Source organism: Peromyscus maniculatus, chromosome 22, assembly GCF_049852395.1.
Source record: "Peromyscus maniculatus bairdii isolate BWxNUB_F1_BW_parent chromosome 22, HU_Pman_BW_mat_3.1, whole genome shotgun sequence".
NCBI lineage: Eukaryota > Metazoa > Chordata > Mammalia > Rodentia > Cricetidae > Peromyscus > Peromyscus maniculatus.
In genome coordinates this window covers 13626352-13650858 of record NC_134873.1, presented here as the reverse complement: position 1 = coordinate 13650858, position 24507 = coordinate 13626352, and the positions used below count along the sequence as shown (strand labels likewise).

General features: G+C 37.8%; 1 protein-coding gene across 1 annotated transcript in view; it reads left to right on the top strand.

Annotated features, from left to right (window-relative positions):
• The first annotated feature begins 9685 nt into the window (after positions 1-9685).
• LOC102923244 (vomeronasal type-2 receptor 116-like) overlaps positions 9686-24507 on the top strand; it is a 53209-nt gene continuing 38387 nt past the window's right edge. The window contains exon 1 of the mRNA XM_076558716.1: positions 9686-9870. Coding sequence (XP_076414831.1) covers positions 9686-9870 — 185 coding nt within the window. The remainder of the gene's footprint in view (positions 9871-24507) is intronic.

Genomic DNA, 24507 nt, shown 5'->3' with positions numbered 1-24507 from the left:
TTTCTCAAAGAACTAACTCTTTGTTTCATTAATTCTTTGTATTGTTCTCTTTGTTTCTATTTTATTGATTTCAGCTCTCAATTTGATTATTTCCTGATATTTCTTCCTCCTGGGTGACTTTGCTGCTTCTTGTTGTAGAGCTTTCAGGTGTACTGCACTTGATCTTAGCCAAAAGGCTGAGAAGCAATGCTTTCAGATGTACTGTTAAGTCACTAGTGTGATATTTCTCCAGCTTCTTTATGTGGGCATTTAGTGCTATGAATTATCCTCTTAGCACTGCTTTCATAGTGTCCCATAAATTTGGGAATGTGCTATATTATTTTTTATTGATCTCTAGGAAGTCTTTAATTTCTTTATTTCTTCCTTAACCCATTGGTGATTCAGTTGATCATTATTCAGTTTCCATGAGATTGTAGACTTTCTATAGTTTTTGTTGTTGTTTAAATCTAACTTTAAAATATGGTGGTCTGATAGAACACAGGAGGTTATTCCAATTCATTTTTTGTATCTGTTGAGATTTGCTTTGTGGCCAAGCATGTGGTCGATTTTAGAGAAGTTTCCATGGGGTGCTGAGAAGAAGATATATTCTTTTTTGTTAGGACATAATGTTTGTAGATATTGATTAAATCCATTTGAGTCATAATATCAGTTAAGTCCTTTATTTCTCTGTTAAGTTTTGATTTGGCAGATCTGTCCAGTAGTGAGAGTGGGGTCTTGAAGTCAATTAATGTGTAGGGTTTTACATGTGATTTAAGCTTTAGTAATATTTCTTTTACATATGTGGGTGCCCTTGTGTTTGAGACATAAATGTTCAGAATTGAAACTTCATTTTGGTGGATCCTTCCTGTGATTAGTATGTAATGCCCCTCTTGATCTCTTTTGATTGATTTTAGTTTGAAGTCTATTTTCCTGGATATTAGGATTGCTACACTAGCTTGCTTCTTAAGGCCATTTAACTGGAAAGTCTTTTCCTAGCCTGTTATTCATAGGTAGTGTCTATCTTTGAATTTGAGGTGTGTTTCTTGTATGCAGCAGAAAGATGGGTCCTGCTTTCTTATCCATTCTGTTAGCCTGTGTCTATTTATAGGTGAATTAAATCCATTGATGTTAAGGGATATTAACGACCAGTGATTGTTCATTTCTGTTATTTTTTTGGTGGTAGTTTGTGTGTACTTGTCTTCTTTGGGGTTTACTGCTATGGTTTTATCTATTGCCTTTGTTTTTGTGGGTGTATCTGACTTCCTTTAATTAGAATTTTTCTTCTAGTGCTCTCTGTAGGGCTGAGTTTGTGTATAAGTATTGTTTAAATCTGGTTTTATCTTGAAATGTCCTGTTCACTCCATCTATGATGATTGAAAGTTTTGCTGGGTATATTAGTCTAGGCTGGCATCTATGTTCTCTTAGCATCTGCATTACATCTGTCCAGGTCCTTCTGTCTTTCAAAGTCTCCATTGAGAAATCGGGTGTTATTCTGATGGGTTTGCCTTTGTAAGTCACTTGGTCTCTTTCCTTTGGTGCTCTTAATATTCTTTCTTTATTCTATAGGTTTAGTTGTTTAATTATTATGTGGGAAGGAGACTTTTTTGGGGTAGGGTCTAGTCTGTTTGGTGTTCTACAGGCATCTTGTATCTTCATAGGTATATCCTGCTTTAAGTTAGGAAAGTTTCCTTCTATGATCTTGTTGAATATATTTTCTGTTCCTTTGAGTTGGTATTTTCTTCCTTCCTCTATCCCTATTATTCTTAGATTTGGCCTTTCATGGTGCCCCAAATTTCTTGAACATTTTGTGTTATGACTTTTTTAGCTTTGTTATTTTCTTTGACTGATGAAACTATTTCCTCTATTGTATCCTCTACACCAGAGATTCTCTCTTCCATGTCTTGAATTCTGTTGATTATGCTTGCATCCATGTTTCTTGTTCATTTACTCAGATTTTCTATTTCCAGCTTTCTCTCTGTTGGTGTCTTCTTCATTGTTTCTATTTCCCTTTTCAGGTCTTGAACTGTTTCCCTCACATGTTTCATTGCCTTTTCATGGTTTTTTTTAAGGGATTTATTGTTTTCTTCCACTTTTTATTTGTCTTTTCCTCTAGTTCTTTATAGATTTCTTCCCATTTTTTTGTTTGATTTTTTTCTCATTTTCTTTATTGATTTTCTCCACTTTTTTGTTTATCTTTTCCTCAATTTTATTTTTGATTTCTTTTTCTTGAAAGGCCTCTATCATCTTCATGATGCTATTCTTTTTTTTTTTTTTTGGATTTTCAAGACAGGGTTTTTCTGTGTAGATTTGGAGCCTGTTTTGGAACTCACTCTGTAGCCCAGGATGGCCTTGAACTCACAGAGTTCTGACTGCCTCTCCTCCGGCATGTGCCACCACCACCTGGCATGATGCTATTCTTAAGGTTGCTTTCTTCTGCTAATTCCACCTTGTGATATTCAGGTCCTGCTGTTGGAGGAGGGCTAGGTTCTTGTGATGCTGTATTGCTCTTTATGTTGTTGTATATACTTCTGCCTTGATGTCTGCCCATCTCCTCCTCTAATAGGTATAAGAGGGGACTGTGTCTGAGTGAGTTGCTGTTGGTGTACTCTGTGTTAGTTGTATCTGTATCTCAGGGGGCCCTTCTGGGTCTAATCTTAGCTTTTAGTCTGATTGGAGCAGGCAGGTTCTGTGTCTCAGGGAGCTGCTCTTGGGTCAACCCAAGCTAGTTGATTCTGTTACTCACATCTTTGTTATTGGTCTTGTCAGGGCTCTTGGTCCAGTTAGACCTGACAGATTCTGTGTTTCAGGAAGCTTCTTTTGGTCCAATGAGAGGTGGTGGGTTCTACTTCTCATAAAGTCACTCTTGGTCTAATCACGGCTGGCAGATTCCCTGTCTCCTGAGTTTACTCTTGGTACAATGATGGCTCTTTGTCTAATGAGAGCTCTCTCTTTCTCTGGGCCAGATGGAAGCTGTCTGGGCTGGATGGGAGCTCTGTGTGCCAGATGAGAACACCCTGGGCTGGATGGGAGCTCTCTGGGTCAGATGGGAGCTCTGTGGGCCAGATGGGGTGAGCGGGCAGGTGGTGTAGATTGCAGGGTCTGCTGGGGGGGTCTTGGAAAAGGGGAACCTTCCCATGGGAGCCCTGCCTGCTGCCTGGCAACTGGGGTGGAGTTCGGTTGGTCTTCCCTGGGAACGGCTGAGGCCCGGGGATGGGACCTAAGGCCAGGCCTCCCTGGGTATGAACCCAATCTCTCACCTCTGGTACAGATGGGAGCTCTGGGCTGGATTCACTTCAGAGATTATGAGGGACATTGTGACAATGAGCACAATAAGCAGAACTATGTTCTGTAACAGAACAAGATTTTCATGGCACATAGCCCTCAGGGCTCTGCTTTTATAAGCTCACTTGGCATCATTTTCCTAGCTGCAAATCTGTGGTCTGAGTTCCAAGGTTGCTTGCTGTTCCTCTCGCACACTGCCAACAAGAAGCATCTCACAGGGATGAGTCCTCTTCATGGTTTTCCAATAGAACAGAATAGTATTCTTGATACCATATATACACAAATGACAAAATCAGACTCACTGATAAAAATACTTAAAAATAATGACAGAAAAAAATACTATAAACTTGAATGTGGAAAGGACATGAAATGGGCTTAAGGGATTGTATCTGAGAGGTGCTGTGAGGAAGAAAATGAGGGGAAATATGATGTAATTCCATTTCAAGGAACACATTTTTAAAATAAAAAAATAAACCAAAAAATATAAATTCTACAGTAAGGACCACAAATCAAACTGCAAGGGAGAATTTACAGATTAAAAAATTTAAAAATTAACAGCTACATTGAAGGAAATCAAAGATAAAAAATCAAAGAATTTTTTATTGTAGGTTGACTATGCAACTGTGTTGACATATTAGCAAATCCAATACTAGTAATACAAACATATTTCCAAAAAATGTTTCACAGTTACTCCAAAGAAGAATTCTCTGACTAAAGTGCATCAGAGTTTAATATACTGCATTTGATTCTTAATTGTCTAATGTTTTAATCTGTTTGTCTTAGTATTTCTATATGAGTCTTCTATGATTACTTTCCTCTTTACATTGACTTTCCTGAGATGAGCATTGATAAACTAATTTCCTTCACACAATTTGATATTTCATAGCTATACACCCACATGCATGTTGTCATGATTACAGGTTATAACTTTAAAAAATCCTCACATTCTATTTGTAGGTATCCTTTCCATAATCAATACTGTGAAGATAAATAATTATAGATGAGTTTTTAATGTATGATTGTAGAGGTGGTTTATTTCAGGATCAATTTTCAGAGGAGTTTACACTTTTATCAGTAGGTTTTGACAATGTCAATTCATTTCTAGAAATTTCTAGAAGTGGACTTTACAAGGTACAATGAAGCAAATATCTAACACAATGGTGAACACTTCAGTGCTTTCTCTCTGATATCAATTTTCTGATGTATAGATGATTGGGAAGAACTATTAGTGAGGTCAGCTCATGCTATATGGTAGAACTTTCTTGAGAAGAAGCAACACACATATGCATCTACTCACTCAAAATGTAGATTGAAAACAGAACCAAGAATGGATATCACTGAAGTGCAGCGTATAAAATCAATAGGCTCTCTTTGGGTTACCTTGATGGATATGAAAATAAGTTGGTTACAGGAGCAAATCAGACTGAAAAATAGATGTCGACATGAAATCCAACCCTGCATGTGATAGGGCTTATGAACCCTAAACACCAATAATTCACTGCACACCTGTAGGTGTATCTACAGGTTGTATGACATTCTTTCTAGGAGACTTAGTTCATCAGTGCCTCCACTAAGTAACATGGCTGGTCTCCATTTCTTCAGCAGAATTTAGGATAGTGAATACTGTCAGGTTTTTTTGGACTTCCTGAAATGAATTAGAGGTCTTTATTTCCTGATTAATCAGCGTCTATTCAGGATGGAATGTTTATTTTATTTTATTTTATTTTATTTTATTTTACAATATAATTCAGTTCCACATATCAGCCATGGATTCCCTTGTTCTCCCCCCTCCCACTCCTCTCCCTTCACCCCCAGCCCACCCCCCATACCCACCTCCTCCAGGGCAAAGCTTCCCCCAAGGACTGAGATCAACCTGGTAGACTCAGTCCAGGCAGGTCTAGTCCCCTCCTCCCAGGCTGAGCCTAGCGACCCTGCATAAGCCCCACGTTTCAAACAGCCAATTCATGCAATGAGGACAGGACCCAGTCCCACTGTTTGGATGCCTCCCAAACAGATCAAGCCAATCAACTGTCTCACCCATTCAGAGGGCCTGATCCAATTGGGGGCCCCTCAGCCATTGGTTCATAGTTCATGTGTTTCTATTCGTTTGGCTATTTGTCCCTGTGCTTTATCCAACCTTGGTTTCAACAACTCTTGCTCATATAAACCCTCCTCTTTCTCACTAATTGGACTCCTGGAGCTCCACCTGGGGCCTAGCCATGGATTTCTGCATCCAGATCCCTCAGTCATTGGATGGGGTTTCTAGCACGACAATTAGGGTATTTGGCCATCCCATCACCAGAGTAGGTCAGTTCGGGCTGTCTCTCCACCATTGCCAGCAGTCTATTGTGGGGGTATCTTTGTGGATTTCTGTGGGCCTCTCTAGCACTTTGCTTCTTCCTATTCTCATGTGGTCTTCATTTACCATGGTCTCCTATTCCTTGTTCTCCCTCTCTGTTCTTGATCCAGCTGGGATGTCCTGCTCCCCCAAGCTCTCTTTCTCTCAACCCTTGGCCTTCATTACCTCCACTCATGTCCAGGCTGTTCATGTAGATCTCATCCATTTCTCCATTATTGGGGGATCCCTGTGTCTTTTTTGGGGTCCTGTTTTCCAGGTAGCTTCCCTGGTGATGTGAGTAGCAGTCTAGTCATCCTTGTTCCACATCTAGTATCCTCCTATGGGTGAGTACATACCATGTTTCACTTTCTGAGTTTGGGTTACCTCACTCAGGATGATTTTTTCTAGATCCACAAGATGGAATGTTTTAGAAGCCTGGAAATTGATATAATATAGCACAGTCTGGAGGCTTCTTCAATTTTCAGTCTTATGCAATTTTTGATTTTGAAAAATTATGTTTTAATGAAAATTGTCCAACATTTTCACATTTTCAGAATTTTTCCTCAGTATAAACTCTTCATACTTTGTAAGATTTGCACATTATTTAAATTCTTTCATAAATATCTCATTTTCATAATGTTTCAATTATATGGCAGTGCAGATCTTTGTATGAATTATATGCCACATTATTTACTATGGAAGATTTTCTCTCTAGGATGAAGTTTTCAAGTATTAGAAATGAGTGAGGCAGATAGAGACTTTGGCACATTCTCTACACTCAGTTTTTATCTCCTTTATGTTATCTACAACTGATGTTGTTTACGACTTGGACCTTGTGTATAGGATTTCTCACATTCACTACATTTGTAGGTTTTCTCTCTATGAGTGATCTAATGTTTTCTAAGATTGTAATCCTATTTAAAAGATTTCTCACAATCACTACATTTGAAAGGTCAGTTTTCTGTATGAATTCTCTCATGTTTTCTAAGAATGAAGACACGTGAAAATGATTTCTCATATTCACTACATTTGTAAGGTTTCTCTCCTCTATGAGTTCTCTGATGATATGTAAGACTTGATATATATGCAAAATATTTCTCACATTCACTTCATTTGTAAGATTTATCTCCTGTATGAAGGATCTGATGTTGTGTAAGATTTGAAATCTGTTGAAAGGATTTCTCACATTCACTACATTTGTATGGTTTCTCTCTTGTATGAATGCTCTGATGTACTCTAAGGCAAGAGGCACATGTAAAGGATTTCTCACAATCACTACATTTCAATGGTTTCTCTCCTTTTTGAATTCTCTGATGTACTTTAAGATCTGAAGCATATGTATAGGATTTCTCACAATCAGTACATTTAAAAGGTTTCTCTCCTGAATGAATTCTTTGTTGTACTCTAAGATGATCAGCATGTATAAAGCATTTCTCACAATGATTACACATGTGGTAGTACATGTCTTTAATCCTAGTACTCTGGAGACAGAGGCAAGTGGATCTCTATGTTTGAGGCTAGCCTGATCTACAGATAGAGTTCCAGGACAGTAAAGCTAAGACAATGAAGGAAACCATAGAAAATACAGTAAGCTAATGAAGGTACAATTGAACAAGGGGGCCATGTTATAGCCCTAGGAAACAGCAGAGGATAGAGGTTTTGGCCACCTGGTTATGGTTATAGAGTCATGGATAGAAGAAAAGGGTTATGTAATTTCCTCCACAATTATGGAAAACAGCTGAGGTCAGCAATGTATCAGCAGTGTTCCTGCATGCAGACCCAAGAGACCACTGTGTGAAGATGTGCAAGTGAAGCCTGCATTGCTTTCAAAACCCCCAAAATGTTGGAACTGCCAGAACCATAGAATATCTACCAAAGAGAGAGAGGAACCTGGCCCAGAGAGAGAAGTGTGTTGTAGTCAACCAAACTGAAAAGAGTTGGAGATCTGAGGAGCTTTGACATTAAACATGAAGATGCAGAGTCAGAGACAGTCAGGGCCCATTGGATTAGGTTCCAGGCCCTCTGGAGGCTATCTTTTATTTTCTATCTGTTCATTTCTACACTCTAAATCATTCTATCTAATATTTCCTCCTGTTCTTACTCAAGAAAACTCTGCGGAACTCTGGGCCTGGTGGGTAGCTGCCCTGCATATCTGTTAAATGGAAACATTTTAGATATAAGGATTAAAATAGCTTTTTTTACTATCTAACAAAAGGGAAGAGCTCTTCAACATTTCCTCAGAAAAGATAGGGAAGCATATTATTAACTATTTTTGTGTTCATGTGACAATAGGCATAGTTCCATTGTATGATAGTTTCTTCTAAGTTTGTCCCATTTGAAGACAGCATATGAGATGCTGTACTTCATAATAATCTTGCTTGGCAGACAAAATAATATTCAGGACCTCCTGAGAAAGCACATTTTATTCTCTTTATCTGTGATCTTCTGAACTAGTCTTCCCAGGATGCTGTCACTGAAGAATGACTTTGTGGTCCAGGAATGGTGCCAGCCCCATATTAGGATGTGTCATTTTACTGGTCAGATTCTTGACTGCTGTGTTTTCATTCCTCCCTTCAAGAACTAGAATATCAGTTCTGCACACTTGCCATTCATTCACAAATAGCTTGAATAATTCAGCATCAATACAGAAAGCAAATTAACTACAAGATAAATCCATGTGCTTCAAAACAATATGGGACTTTATTTATCATTCTTTGGAAAAAATTCAAATTGGATTTTTGGCCTGCAGATCAGAAATAACTTGAATATATTATATGAATCCCATTATGATGCACACATGCAGGAAATAGCATCCTAGATGGCTGTCCAAGGTTCAGAAGCGTGTTTCAGAGATGTTGCATGGCATGCTGCAGTAGGAAAGTCTCTGCACAACCAGTACACCATGGAGAGACAGCCTCTAGATGGGGTAAAAGTCATTCATTTCACCTGGAATGAACATCTATACTACATAAAGAAAAAAATCTTGAACATCCAAATGTTCAATCCACCAAAGTCTGCAAAGGTTTTAAGCAAAAGATATTAAAAATTACAAACACATTATTCAAATGGTTTATGAAAAAAGATCAAAATTATACTGACAGAGAAAGCACAAGTTAAATCTACATGAGATTCCATCCCAACCCATTGAAGACAGCAAACATTTAGAAAATAAATTCCACAAAGTTGGTTAGAATGAAAGGGGAAATAATCCTCTCTTTTGTAGTCGTAATGGAATGTATCTACTGTGGCCACTATGGAAATTAGTATAAGGTTTGATCAAAAATTACAATTCAAACTATGTGATCCCTCTATACCTCAGGGAGATCATGCTTTAGAACTTTGTTTGACTGTGAAAGTATGCAATTGATATTTGTATTGGACTGACTGAGTGGGTGTTGAGTCACAATAATTCATACAATAATTCATAAACTTTCTAGTATTCGCATGATGACAGTTTCTCCAGAGGGCAGGAAACAGATGTAGTTTCACAAGATTCTGCACATGTGACTAGCCTACATTAGTGTATGAACAACACAGAAAGTGCTGTGCTCCTGGCTGAATGCTCTATGTGATACTGCCCTTCACTATCATGGACAACAGAGAACATATTGTCCCAGGATTCAACTCAAGCTCTGAATGACATAGGCCCTTTATGACCCCTTCACCTCTTACTCCTATGAAAGTCCTGATGAAATACACTGAAAGATGGCCAACGGTGTTCATGCACATGAGTGTTAAAACAGGATGGAGCCCAAGCTGCTCAACAGGTGATTGTCCCTGTGGCATTTACATCATGGACATGAATGAAATCATGGCACCTGGGGCTGCAGAATATGATCCTCACAACATGTTTTTCTTCCAGTGTTGATGAAAATTTTGCAGACCTCAGATGCAAATCCTTAGGCTAGAATTTTCTAAATGTATTCAGGAAGAATGGCACAGATGGACAAAAAGGAACTGGGATGTATACACATGGTCCCCAGTCAGCAATAGCAATAAAACAGGCACGTAGACTTCAATGCATATGTGATATTTCTTGCATGAGAAACAAGTTTCACCTTTGTTCAATTTTAGATCCTGGAAGACATGAAGAAGCTTTGTACTTTCACTATTTCTCTCATCTTGTACAGTTTGACAGAAACCAGCTGCTTTTGGAGAATAAAGCACAATGAAGAGGTAGATGGAGATTTGCGGACTGACTGTGGTTTTGTTCTTTTCATGACTCCAGAACCAGTAGAGGAAGATTTTTATAATACTATAATTGATTTTAGGTAAGTCATTAACTTCTTTTTCTGCATAAATGTCATGAGTTAGAAGTTGAATCATGTATAGAAAAACTCAAGGGGATTCTATTCTGTATTTCCCTCTGTAATATTTGAACTAGAAAAAAATTCCTCCTTTTTTGATCATTATTTTGGTATTTTCTAATGCATTTCATTGTACTATGGTTTCCTTATATTAGATTCCAATTCACTAATATGGAAGGTAGGAGAGGCAGGTTTCTCTTTCTTGTCTCGTCATGGATCTCTTTATGTTGAAAGTTGTCATTATACAGGGTCTCATGATCTGACATGAAAATACAAATATACAACACTGGCATGAGTTTGGAGTGAAGAGGCTGTGTCTCTTCAAGAGTGTGCCAAGGATTCCTACATCAGCAACTATAACTAAAACCTTCATAAAGAAGTTACTTAATTTTGGTCTCTTACCAGAGTTCACATTTTCATACATAGAAATAGAGGTGTGTGACTAGTATATATAATTACATGTCAAATATTACATACATATTTGTGAGTATATAGATATAGATATATACATAGATATGTGAGTATATATTCACACATATATATTGCTTTAAAAATAATTTCTGTACCAATCCCTAATGTCATTCTTGAGCTAAAAATGAGTATGAAAAAAATAAATCTGTGAGCATTAGATTCTATATCAACACAATTTTTTTTGCTTCACATGTGCCCAATTACAGATTTGGGGCATGATTAATATCAGATAGGTGATCAATATCCCTTTTAATTAATGAGTAAATACAACATTAAGAGAATTATAGGAGAACTAATATTCTTATTCGAAAAGGAGATGCAATGTATCTACAAAATCTCAGATCCTGAGTGTCAGATGTTAACACTGGTGGCTGTAGAGCAGAGAGAGCAGGCACACACTGTTGAAATTCCTCAATTTTGCTGCAATATATTGTGTCTGGACCTTTTTTTTTTATCAATGTATTGAGGTTCCCTGTGCTTTCATTAAGCTGACACTCATCCCACATTCACTTTTGTTTACATCTAAATGTATTACAACTGTTAGCCCCAGTGTACTGTGGACACTTTGATTCTGATTGTTGCTTCACAGTATTGTTTTTCGGTTTCAGGTCAGTAGAGTTTGCATTTCTGTTGGTTCATCTTCGAAATTCTAGCTCATAATGGAAATTCTCATTGATAACACTTCAAAAAGTTATCAACATGGACTATGCTTTATTGAAAAATGTATTTAAGCAAATATATGTGCACATAATATAGCATTTAGAGGCTTTCATGCAATTATTTACATATAAATTGTGTATAATGATAAACATAATTAACATCTCTACCATTTGAAACAAAACATTTGATGAACACTCAATTGTCATATGTATGTACTGAATGCTGTGTAACCTTCAAGATGTACATACATTGTTTGTTGGTCAAGGCAGATGGCTGACATTTCCATGTTTGTCACTACTTCCTATTTATTTTGGGGGAAAGAAAAGGCTTACTACAGCTACCATTTCCACATCACTGTCTATCATTGGAAGGCAGTCAGGGCTGGGACAGATGTGTAGGCCATGAAAGGTCCATGCTTTCTTTATCTCATGAATTGCTCAGCCTGCTTTCTTATACCAATCATGGGCCACCTGCAAAGAGGTGGCACTGCCCACTGTGAGCTGGCCCCTCCAACATCAACCACAAATCAAAAAATTATCCTACAGACTTGCCTACAGGACTATTCCATGGAGAGATTTTCTCATTTACATTCTTTGTTCCTTGTATCACATTAACACAGAAATTAGCTGGCATAACCATGTTTCCCAGAATGGTTGTAGTTTCCTGAGCCTAAGCAATACTGCACCAGCCTTCTCAAAAAGCTGCAACTGCAAACATGTACTCCTAGCCCAGCATCCTCTTGCTATTTTTATGTTCTATTTGACCAGTTTTGAACTACCTAAAAATCCTAAAGATACTATAAATATTTATTGTGTGAAAATGTTTCAGACTTCTTTACATGAGCAGTTTCAAGTTGAATTTGTTTGATCATATCTACAGTGACTATACAGAGGGGTAGATGTTTTTTTAAAATCAGTTTAAAGGCCAAATTTAATGAAAATAAAATTCCCAGTGTCTTATGTATAAGTTAGATATAAAGTTTTCTGAGAGTACCTCATTTTTTTACCCTCAGACAAAATCCATGTTTGGAAAAACCACAATAAGCACTATCCTCTCCATTAGCCTAATTCAACATAGTCTCAATCAAAGACACTAAAGAAAATATATAGTGAATAATTTCAATAGAGTTGGGGGATAAAAAGACAAAACAGACTGGCACTTAGTCTGCCCACAGATATATTATTATGGCCTATATAACATGTTGGTAAGTGACTGACAACATATATAATAATCTGTCCAGTATAGCCTGCATATGCAGTATGAAAGACCATGTAGGTTTCTGTAAGTATATTGTACTTTTTTTTTTTTTTTTGGTTTTTTTTTGAGACAGGGTTTCTCTGTGTAGCTTTGCGCCTTTCCTGGAACTCACTTGGTAGCCCAGGCTGGCCTCGAACTCACAGAGATCCGCCTGGCTCTGCCTCCCGAGTGCTGGGATTAAAGGCGTGAAGTATATTGTACTTGTACAATGATAGAATTCACTAATGATGCATTTATCAGAAACTATTCTCATCAAGAAGCACTTGAGAGTTTACTATATAGAGAATTTCTAATCAGAAAGGGTAGTGAATTCCTTCTGCAAAGATTATAGTGCTCCTGTGGTTATTGTAAATTAGGAAACACCTAAAACTCATGAAGAACCCGAGGAGTCTCATCATCCAGAAATTGGCATTAATACCATTTTAGTTGAGTTTTCCCCTATTTTTGTTTTGTTTTATTTTAGTTTGTTTTTTGTTTGTCTTTCACAGAACTTTTTGCAAACTTTTGTTTATTAGTCTTTTTTATTCTTCTCTCATAATCTACATCCCAATAGTAACCTCCCCTCTATCCAGTTCTCCTTGTTCCTACCCCAGCTTTCCTCTCTGCCCCCTCCTCTCATCCACTCCTCCTTTGTTTGCCTTCAGAAAACAGTAGGTCTTCCAGGGATATCAAATGAACATGCCATAACAAGATGCAATAAGCCTACAAACAAACATTCATAACAAGGAGGACAAGGAAACCTGGTAAGCAGAAAAGGGTCCCAAGAGCAGACAATAGAGTCAGACACATCCCCACTTCCACTGCTAAAAGTCCCAATAAAACTACAAGCTAAAAACTCTTAACATATATGCATAGGATCTAGTACAGACCCATGCAGGCTCTGTGATTGTGACTTCAATCTATGTGATCCCCTATGAGGACTGCTTAGTTGATTCTATGGGCTGTATTCTCATTGTGTCCTTGACAACTCTGGCTCATACATCCTTCCTTCTCCTCTTTTGCAGATTTCTGAAACTCTGCCTAATGTTCAGGTATGGGTATCTGTGTCTTGTCCTCTAAGCTATAGTAGGAAGCCTTTCTGATGATGATTGGACTAGGCACTTTTCTATGGGTATAGCAGAACAGCTATTGACTTATTTTTCTTCTTTCCTTCCTTCCTTCCTTCCTTTCTCTCTCTTCCTTCTTTCTTTCATTCATTTCTTCCCCCCTCTCAATTATTTTTTATTTTGCCTTATTGAGCCATCCAAATTGTCATTCCTGGCCATCCAGATGGTGTCTATCATGGATTCTTTTTCATGGCTTGGATTTCACAATAGACTAATCATTAGTTGGTCATCTTTGAAGATCTGAGTTGCCACTGCAACAATGCATCTTGCAGGTAGCACAGGTGTACGCTGAAGATTTTGTTGTTGGAACTTAGCCTAGTTACAGAAGATGACTTCTTAAGGATCCATATCCTCCATTAATAGGTATAGATGTAACCAACCATTTTATTAAATAAGAAACACAGAAATAATGCAAAAGAGAAAGCCGAGAGGTCAGAGCTCAGAGCCAAAATCTCACCCTTCCGCCTGCGGTGTCCCAGCTTCCTGAATCAGGGCTCTATTTCCTGTCTGTTAGTCTATTTAAAGAGACAGAACAAGCCACAGCTATCTCACCTCACCAGTTCCTCAGCTGGTCCTGTTTCCTCAGACTGGAAGCTTCTGTGTCCTCATCCCAATAGCTCTCAGCTGAACTGTGTTGCTCCAAAGCCTGAAAGCTTAACCAGCCAAATGCTTCTAGTTTCTGGTCCTCACGCCTTATATATCTTTTTGCTTTCTACCACCACTCCCTGGGATTAAAGGCTGGCTTTCTGGGATTAAAGGCGTGTGCCACCACCGCCACACTTTTGCTATGGCTCTAATAGCTCTGACCCCCGGGAAACTTTATTTATTAACATACAATCAAAATCACATTTCAGTATAATTAGATTACCACCACAAATAGGAGTCCTTGCTGGTGTTATTCTCATAGGTCCTAGGAAGTTTCCAATGCACTAGGTTTCCTCATGGTCTCCTAAATGCCCCCTATTCCAGCTGTCTCTCCACATTCTCTCTCTCTATTCCTCCCTCCCCATGTGGCCACTCCTGTTCACATCTTCACCCTCTACCAGTCCACTTGTAAAATCCATTCTATTACCACTCATAGGGAGAGCCATGTGATCCCCTAGATCCTTTCTTATTTAGCCTCTATGGGTCTTTGAATTGTAGTATGATTATCCTTTACTTAGCAGCTAATATGCACTTACAAATAAGAACATGCTATGTTTATATTTCTAGGTCTGGATTGTCTCACTCTGTATGATATTTGTCTAGTTCCATTCATTAGTCTGCAAATTTCATGATGTCATTTTTTCTAACAACTCAGTAAGAATTCATTTTGTAAATATACCACATTTTCTCTATCTATTCTTTTGGTGATGCTCATATGTATTGTTTCCAGTTTCCAGGTGCCATGAAAAATGCCAATATGAACATAATTGAGAAAATGTCCTTGTGTAGGATGGGGACATGAACTGAGTCTATGCCCAAGAGTGGCTGAATCTTGACATAGATTGAGTCTCAATTTTCTTAGAAACATCTATATTGATTTCTAAATTAGCCTCACAAGGTTTTCACTTTTTTTTTTATCAGCAATGGAGGAATGCTCCCCTTGCTCTACATCCTCTCCAGCATGAGTTCTTATTTGTGTTATTGATCTTACATTCAGACAGGTGTAATATGGAATCTCAAAATAGTTTTGATTTTTATTTCCATGGTGGTTAAGAATGTTGAACATTTTTTCTCCATGTTTCTCAGCCATTTGAGATTCATCTGATGAGAATTCTCTCTTTATATCTGTACCCCATTTTTTAATTGAATTATTTGGTTTGTTTGTGTCTAGTTACTTAAATTCTTTATATATTTTGGATATTAGCCCATAATACAAGGTGAAGTTGTTCATAATCTTTTCCATTCTTTAGGATTCTGTTATGTCTAATTGATGGTTTGCCCTGTCCTTTGTCTTGCAGAAGTTTTTCAGTTTTATGAGGTACAATTTATTAATTTTTGTACTTAGTTCCTGTGCTATGAGTGTTCTGTTTAGGAAATTCTCTCTTGTTTCAATACATTCAAGGCTATTCTCCAATTCTTCTTTTTTTCATTCAGTGTGGTTTTATGATGAGGCTTTGATCCACCTGAACTTTAGGTTTTTTTTGCAGGGTTATAAGTACAGGTCTATTTGCATTCTTCTACATGCAGACATACAGTTAGACCAGCACCATTTGTTGAAGATGCTTTCTTTTTTTCCATTGTGTATTTCTGTATTCTTTATCAATATCTAGGTGTCTATTGGTGAGTAGATTTATAACTGAGACCTTAATTTGATTCTATTGATGACCATGTTTGTTTTTAATGCCAACTTCAAGGGGTTTTTCTTACTATAGTACTATAGTAGTGCTGGAAGTCAGGGATAGTTATACCTCTGGTACTTTTATTGTTTAGGACAGTTTTAGCTATCCTGGGTATTTTGCTTTTCCATATGAAATTGAACATTGTCATTTCAAGATCCTTAAAGAATTATGCTTGAATTTTAATGGAGTTGCATTGATTCCAGTAGATTCATTTTGGTAGAACTGCCATTTTTAATTCCAATGATTCACTAACATGGTAAGTCCTTTCATCTTCTGATACCTTCTTTAATTTCTTTCCTCAATGACTTAAAGTTTTTTTGTCAAACAGGCATTTCACTTGCTTGGTTAGGATTATATCAATGTACTTTATATTCTTTTTGGCTATTTTGAAGGGTGTTGTTTTCTCTGATTACTTTCTCTACTCATCTATGATTTGTATACAGCAGTGTTACAGATTTTTTTAAAGTTAATTGTATATCCATCCACTTTCCTGAGGCTGTCTTTCAGCATTAAGAGTTCCATGGTATTTTTTTAAAACAGATTTTCTCTGTGTAGCTTTGTTGCCTGCCCGGGATCTCTCTCTGTAGACCAGGTTGACCTCAAACTCATGGAGATTCATCAGGCTTTGCCTCCTGTGTGCTGGGATTAAAGGCATGCACCACTGCTGCTCAGCTCATGGTAATTTTTTAATTTTGGTTTGCTTATAATATCGTGTCAATTGAGAGTAGCAATACTTGATTTCTTCCTTTCAGATTTACATTCCTTGATCTATGTCAGATGTCTTATTTCTCTAGCTAAAATTTCAAGTCCTATTTTGAATATATATGGAGACAGTGAGTTGAAGCCCTGCTTTATTCCTGATTTTAGCAGAACTGCTTAGAGTTTTTCTCCATTTAATTTGATGTTGGCTATAGCTTGCTGAAAATTACCTTCATTATGCTTAGGTCTGTCCCTGTATCCCTGATCTCTTCAAGAATTATCAAGAAATATTTTTGGATTTTATCAAAGGATTTTTCAGTATCTAATGTGATAATCATGAGGGTTTTTTACAGTTTGTTCATTTTTAAAATTTTTTATGTTGTATTACATTTGACAGATTTTTTTATGTTGAGCCATTCCCAAATCTCTGGGATGAAGCCTACTTGATCATGGTGGATGATCTTTTTGATGTGTTTTTCTTTTTTATTCCATTATTTTTATTAAGAGATTTTCTATTCATTTTACATATCAACCATAGATTCCCCTGTCCTCCCTCCTCCCACCTCCCAGTTTTCCCCCAACCCATCCCCCATTCCCAGATCCTCCAAGGCAAGGTCTCCCATGGAGAGTCAAGAGAGCCTGGTGCATTCAGTTGAGGCAGGTCCAAGCCCCTCCTGCCTGCACCAAGGTACTAGGTTCCAAAAAGCTGGCTCATGTACTAGGGACAGGTCCCAGTCCTACTGCCTGCGGGTCCCCTAAACAGTTCAAGCTAAACAACTGTCTCACTTATCCAGAGGGCCTAGTCCAGTTCCATGGGTGGTCTTCAGGTACTGGTCCACAGTTCATGTGTTTCCACTAGTTTGGGTAGTTGTCTCCGTACTTTTTCCAATCATGGTCTCGATATCTCTTTTTCATATGATCCCTCCTCTCTCTCATCAATTGGATTCCTGGAGCTCTGCCTGGGACCGTCCTGTGGATCTCTGCATCTGCTTCCATCAGTCACTGGATGAGGGTTCTATGATGTTAGTTAGGATATTCAACCATCTAATCACCAGAGTAGTTCAGTTCAGGCACCCTCTCAACCATTGCCAGTAGTCTATGGTGGAGTCATCTTTGTGGATTCCCAGTGACCTCCCTAGCACTCTGCTTCTCCCTATTTCCATGGTGCCTTCATTTATTGTGGTATGTCTTTCCTTGTTCTCCTTCTCTGTTCCTGATCCAGCTCAAACCTCCAGCTCCCCTAAGCTCTCATTCCCCCTCCCTTGCCCTTTATTAACCCCTCTTACTCCCAGTTTACTCATGTAGATCTCATCTGTTTCTCCATTGCTGGGTGATTCCTGTGTCTTTCCTATGGTCCTCCTTATTAGCTAGTCTCCCTGGAGCTGTGGGTTGCAGTGTGGTTATTCTTTGCTTTACATTTAGTATCCACTTATGAGTGAGTATATACCATGCTTGTCTTTCTGAGTCTGGGTTACTTCACTCAAGATGATATTTTCTAGTTCCATCCATTTGCCTGCAAGCCTTATGATGTCATTGTTTTTCTCTGTTGAGTAGTACACCATTGGGTAAATACCACATTTTCTTAATCCATTATTCAGTTGAGGGACATCGAGGTTGTTTCCAGGTTCTGCCAATTACAAATATCTGTTGAGATTTGCTTTGTTACTGAGTATGTGGTCTATTTTTGAGAAGGTTCCATGGGGTGCTGGGAAGAAGGTATATTCTTTTTTGTTGGGTGGAATGTTCTGCAGATATTGATTAAGTCCCTTTGAGTCATCATATCAGTTAAACCCTTTATTTCTCTGTTAAGTTTCCATTTGGCAGATCTGTCCAGTGGGGAGAGTGGGGTATTGAAGTCTCCCACTATTAATGTGTGGGGTTTGATGTGTGATTTAAGCTTTATTAATGTTTCTTTTACATATGTGGATGCCCTTGTATTTGGGGCATAAATGTTCAGTACTGAAACTTCATCTTGGTACCTCTTTCCTGTGATGAGTATGTAATGTCCTTCTCAATCTCTTTTGATTGATTTTAGTTTGAAGTCTATTTAGTTGGATATTAGGATAGCTACACCAGCTTGATTCTTAATACCATTTGATTGGAAAGACTTTTCCCAGCCTTTTACTCTGAGGTAGTGTCTACGAAGTTGAGTTATGTTTCTTGTATGCAGCAGAAAGATGGGTCCTGCTTTCTTATCTATTCTGTTAGCCTGTGTCTTTTTATAGGTGAATTAACTCCATTGATATTAAGGGATTAATGATCAGTGATTGTTAATTCCTGTTTTCTTTTGGTGGTAGTGTGTGTGCATTTCTCTTCTTTGGGATTTACTTTTGTGGGATTATCTATTGCCTGTGTTTTCTTGGGTGTATATGACTTCCTTAGGTTGGAATTTTCCTTCTAGTGCTTTCTGTAGGACTGGGTTTCTGTATAAGTATTGTTTAAATCTGGTTTTGTGTTGGAATGTCTTGTTCACTCTGCCTATGGTGATTGAAAGATTTGCTGGGTATATTAGTCTAGGCTTGCATCCATGGTCTCTTAGTTTGTGCATTACATCTGTCCAGGTCTTTCTGGGTTTCCAAGTCTCCATTGAGAAGTTGGGTGTTATTATGGGTCACTTGGCCTTTTTCCTTTGCTGCTTTTAATATTCTTTCTTTGTTCTATATGTTTAGTTGTTTAATTATTATGTGACAAGGGGACTCTTTTGGGGGGAATAGTCTGGTTTTCTATAGGCTTCTTGTATCTTCATAGGTATTTCCTTCTCTAAGTTTGTAAAGTTTTCTTCTGTGAGTTTGTTGAATATATTTTCTGTGCCTTTGAGTTGGTATTCTTTTCCTTCTTCTATCCCTATTATTTTTAGGTTTGGTCTTCCCATGGTGTCTCAAATTTCCTGGACATTTTGTGTTATGACTTTTTTAGCTTTGGTATTTTCTTTGACTGATGAAACTATTTCCTCTATTGTATACTCTACACCAGAGATTTTCTCTTCCATCTCTTGAATTCTGCTGGTTATGCTTGCATCTGTGCTTCCTGTTTGTTTACTCAGATTTTCTGTTTCTAGTATTCCCTCTGTTTGTGTCTTCTTCATTGTTTCTATTTCCTTTTCGGGTCTTGAACTGTTTTCCTCACCTGTTTAATTGCATTTTCATAGTTTTCTTGGCTTTCTTTAAGGAATTTATTGATTTTTTCCATTTTTTGTTTATATGGAATCATTGTTTTACATTAAAATAAAACACTGAATTTTATCTGGACTATTTAGCAGTGTTTCTCAAAGTGGGGTCCAGGGATCTCAAAAATTATTTAGAAATTATTATTTAAAATACTTACTCCAGAAGGATGGGGATGCCACATGCCTTTAATCCCAGTACTCAGGAGGCAGAGGTAGGTGGATCTCTGTAAGTTTGAGTTCCAGCCTGGTCTACAGAGCGAGTCCCAGGACAGCCAGGGATACCCACAGAGAAACCCTGTCTCTCTAAAAACAAAAAACAAAAAAAAAAGAAAGAAAGAAAGAAAAGGAAAGGAAAAGAAAGAAAAGAGAAAGAAAGAAAGCTAGATGTGGTAGTTCACACCAGTAATCTCATTGTGTGGGAGGCTGTGGCAGAAGGATTGCTTTGACTGTGATGCCGGCCTGAGCTATGGTGAGTTCCAGGCCAGAAAATACACAGAAGGGTGTATACAACTGTCTTCAAAGAACTTCCCCAAATGTATTTGGGAAATTAAATGTTTTCAAGTTGTAGATAGGGGCTTCCGATGTCATTATGGATGAAGGAGAAAGGAAAGTCACAGTCACATTTATGTTCACACAGTATCCATCTGTGTGCATGCAAGCCTCTCTCTCTCTCTCTCTCTCTCTCTCTCTCTCTCTCTCTCTCTCTCTCTCCCTTCCTCCCCCTCTGTTCCTTCTTTCCTCCCTCCCTCCCTCTCTCCCTCCCTCCCTCTCTCCCTCCCTCCCTCTCTCCCTCCCTCCCTCTCTCCCTCCCTCCCTCTCTCCCTCCCTCCCTCCTTCTCTCCCTCTCTCCCTCCTTCCCTCTCTCCCTCTCTCCCTCCCTCCCTCCTTCTCTCCCTCCATCCCTCCTTTCTTTCCTTTTCTGTTTTGTTTGTTTTGAGACAGGTTTTCTCTGTGTAGCCCTGGCTGCCCTGGAGCTTGCTCTGTGGACCAGGCTGGCCTCGAACTCACAGAGATCTGCCTGCCTCTGCCACCTCAGTGCTGGGATCAAAGGCATGCACCACCACTGCCAGGCTTAGTGCAGGTTTCTTAGCCCTCTATCTAGTCAGAGGCAGAACTGCTCTGGTGGAAGCCCTAAGAGGAGGATTTAGTCATTGAATTCCAGCACATTTATTTAGATAGAAAGGGAAGAAACAGTTTTTATGATTCACTTTAGGCTTCTGTTAGAAAGGACTTAACACCCTCTGTGAATAGATTCAGTTGATTTGAGCTTTTGGTTTTTTGATTAAACATCTTATACATGTGTGTTATCAGGGCTGCTGTGTGTAGTATTCAGTTTGCTGCCTCAGAGGCACTGTGAAATAACAAGTTTAATGAATCAAATGACCGGGGTAATTTTTTAACTAGGTACAAATATTTTATCACCAGTTTTTATTTAAAAATCAGCCAACCAATAAATAAAATGGTATTATGGTATTTTATGGCAGAAATGGACTATAAAACTCTAGAAAATAAGCAATTCTCTGTGACTCATTTGATTGTTGGCTTATATAAAACCTCTGAAATGGGGTGACCAGGTTGGTTACCATTTAAATTCAGTGTTGTGTCTTACAAAATAAGCTCATGCAATATATGTCAATATGTATGAATCTCAAATTTCATGAAATACTCTTAGAGATTCATTGTATGTTTGAATGGTTTCCTTCCATGACTGAAGGGAGGGGCTGAAGAGTGATATGGATGGAGGTTTCCAGAAGATGAAGAATATTGGAATTCTTAGGCACTCTCCTGTAATACAATAGCTTATCAGCTACTTTATTATGAGCATGCATCAAAAATACATTAAGTCCCATGATCAAAGAAAATACAGTTTATTTGTTGTTGTCTGTCCAATGCCCAACTATGTGAGAGTGAGTCTTCAGTGATTATTAGATGATTGAACAAATTGATGGACACATGATTCACACTATTGAAACCAAAGATTGGCCAGATGAACTCAATGATGTGAATATCATATGACAGAACTAAGTACAAAATTGAATAGAATTTTTATCATACAGACCTTTTAAGGAATGCAAAATGCTCATGTCACAGATTTCAGCTACATTTTCCTAAGCCAGTTTATGTTTTAATGTTTTTCTCTAGTTCCACTATTCATTTCATATCCTTTAATTTCTATCCATTTTACATTGCTATTTGTCTATGTATTTTCAAGTGCATGTTATAATTTTCATTTACAAAGGACTTGAATTTGTCTTAAAAATATCTATCAAAGAAATTATTTATTTCTTTTTTATTTTCCAATTTTGAGAAGTACAGGTTCTTAAAGAATGACCTGGTGATTCTTTGTGTTTCTACTTTTTCCCCTATGCTTTTATCATTTTGTTGATTTGGACATTCTCTTTGTCTTTTAGTTCATTTGGATATGGTTTTCTCTGTCCTGTTGATTTTCTCAAAGAATCAACTCTTTATTTCATTGAGTTTTTTTTCTGTTGTTACCCCTGTTTCTATTTTATTGATTTCAGCCTTCTGATTCCTTCATTCAGTCTACTTCTCTTGGGTGTGTTTGCCTCTAATTTTCTAGAGTTTTCAGGTGTGCTGTTACATAGCTAACATAATATCTCTCTAATTTTTTGATAACACTTTCATAGTGTCTCATAAGTTTTGGTATGTTGTGTATTCATTTTCATTGAATTACAGAAAGCCTTTAATTTCTTTATTTCTGTCTTGATCAAGTAGTCATTCAGTAGAGAGGAATTTCCTCATTGAATTGTAGTTTTTCAGTTGTTGCAATATAGATTTATTCCATGGTAGTATGATAACAGGGTGTTATTTTAATTTTCTTGTATCTGTGGAGACTTGCTTTGTGTCCAAGTATGTGACCAATTTTGGAGAAAATTCTGTGACATGCTAAGAAGATGGCATATTCTTTTGTGTTTGGGTGAAATGTTCTGTAGACATCTATTAGGTCAATTTGTTTTATAACTTCTGGTAACTCGAGTTTTTCTCTGTTTAGTCTTTGTCTGGAAGACCTATCTATTGGTGAGAGAGGGATATTGAAGTATCCCACTATCAACATGTGAGGGTTGATATGTGATTTAAATTTTAGTCATGATTCTCTTTCAAACATGGGTCGCCTTTTATTTGGAGCATAGATATTAAGAAAAGAAACATCACCTTGGTTAATTTTTCCTTTGATGAGGATGTAGTGTGTTTCCCCATCTCTTTTGATGAATTTTGGTCTAAAGCTTATTTTGTTAGAAAGTAAATTGGATACAAAAGCATGCTTCTTGGGTCCATTTGCTTGAAATTTTTTTTTCTGGCCCTTTACTCTGAGGTAATGTCTGTCTTTGATTTTAAGATGTGTTTCTTTTATACAGCTGAAGAATGTATCCTGCTTTTGAATCCAGCCTGTTAGTCTGTGTATATTTACTGGGGAAGTGAGTCTGTTGATATTTTCAGAAATCACTGACCAAACACTGTTAATGCTTGTTATTTTGTTGTTGTTGCTGGCAATGTGTGTGTGTGTGTGTGTGTGTGTGTGTGTGTGTGTGTGTATACTTCCTTTATTTTGTTTTTTCTGGTGTGCCACTATTTTCTGTGCTTTCTTAGGATTAATTAGCCACCTTTGATTGATGTTTTCCTTTCAGTACCATCTGTACGGCTGAATTTGTAGATAGATATTGTTTAAATTTTTATTATCATGGACTATCTTTTTTTCCTTCATCTATGGTTATTGAAAGTGCCACATTCTGTGGTCTGTTAATGTATGTAGGACATGTGTCTAGGCTCTTCGGACTTATAGTCTCCACCAATAAATCAGGTGTAATTCTGATAGTTCTGCCTTTATTATTTATTTGCTCTTTTTCTTTTGTGGGTTTTAGTATGATTTCTTTGTTCTGTGTCCTTAGTGTTTGATATTTATGTGGTGAGGGCACTTGTTTTTCCTTTCCAGTCTGTTTGATTTTCTGTAAGCTTCCTATACCTTGATAGCCATGTCCTTCTTTAGGTTAAAATGATTTTCTTCTATGATATTGTTGAATATATTTTCTGGGCCATTGAGTGGGGATTCTTCTCCTTTGATTTCTATTATTCTTAAGGTTGAACCTTTCATGGTATCCCAGATTTCCTTGATTTTTTGTCAGGAATTTTTTAGATTTAACATCTTCTTTGATTGATGGATCTATCTTATTACTCTCATTTTCATTTTCAGGAAATTTTAATGATTTCCTTCAACTCTTTCTTTTTCTTTGCTTTCTTTAATGGATTTATACACTTCCCATTTAAGGACCTCTATCATCTTCATTAAGTTGATTTTAAGGTCTTCTTCTTGTGCTTCAGATGGGTTGGAATATTAAGGATTTGCTGTAGTAATATAGCTTAGCTCTGGAGGTGGCAAAGTGACTTGGATGTTGTTGTGTTCTTACATTGGTATTGAGCCATCTGTGTTTGAGATGATTATTGGTCTACATGTTGACTTCTGCATCTTACTTTGTTGGATGGGTGCTTTCTTTCTTGTGTTTCTTCTGTGATCTTCCAGACTATGTGGACTGTCTCTGAGCAGAGGGTGTCCACTCCTGTTGTGAAATAGACTTCTGATGGATGGGGTAGCCACTTGGGAAGCAGAGAGGTCTCTGCCTACATTACATGTAGGGACACTGTACTCAGCTGTGGAGGGATTGGGGATAGGGTGGGTGTAGACTAAAAGTGTGAAGGGAATCCCATGGTATAAATCCTCCCTGAAGTTGTGATGTTTTGGTGTGGCCTGTGATTTTTTTCAGGGGGCTTCTAGTTGATTTGGGTACCAGGATTTTTTCCTTTTTCTTTTTTTTATTTTATAATTTAATTTAATTTTACATATCAGCCACGGGTTCTCCTGTCCTCCCTCCTCCCGCCCCTGTGCACTCCCTCCAGCCCACCC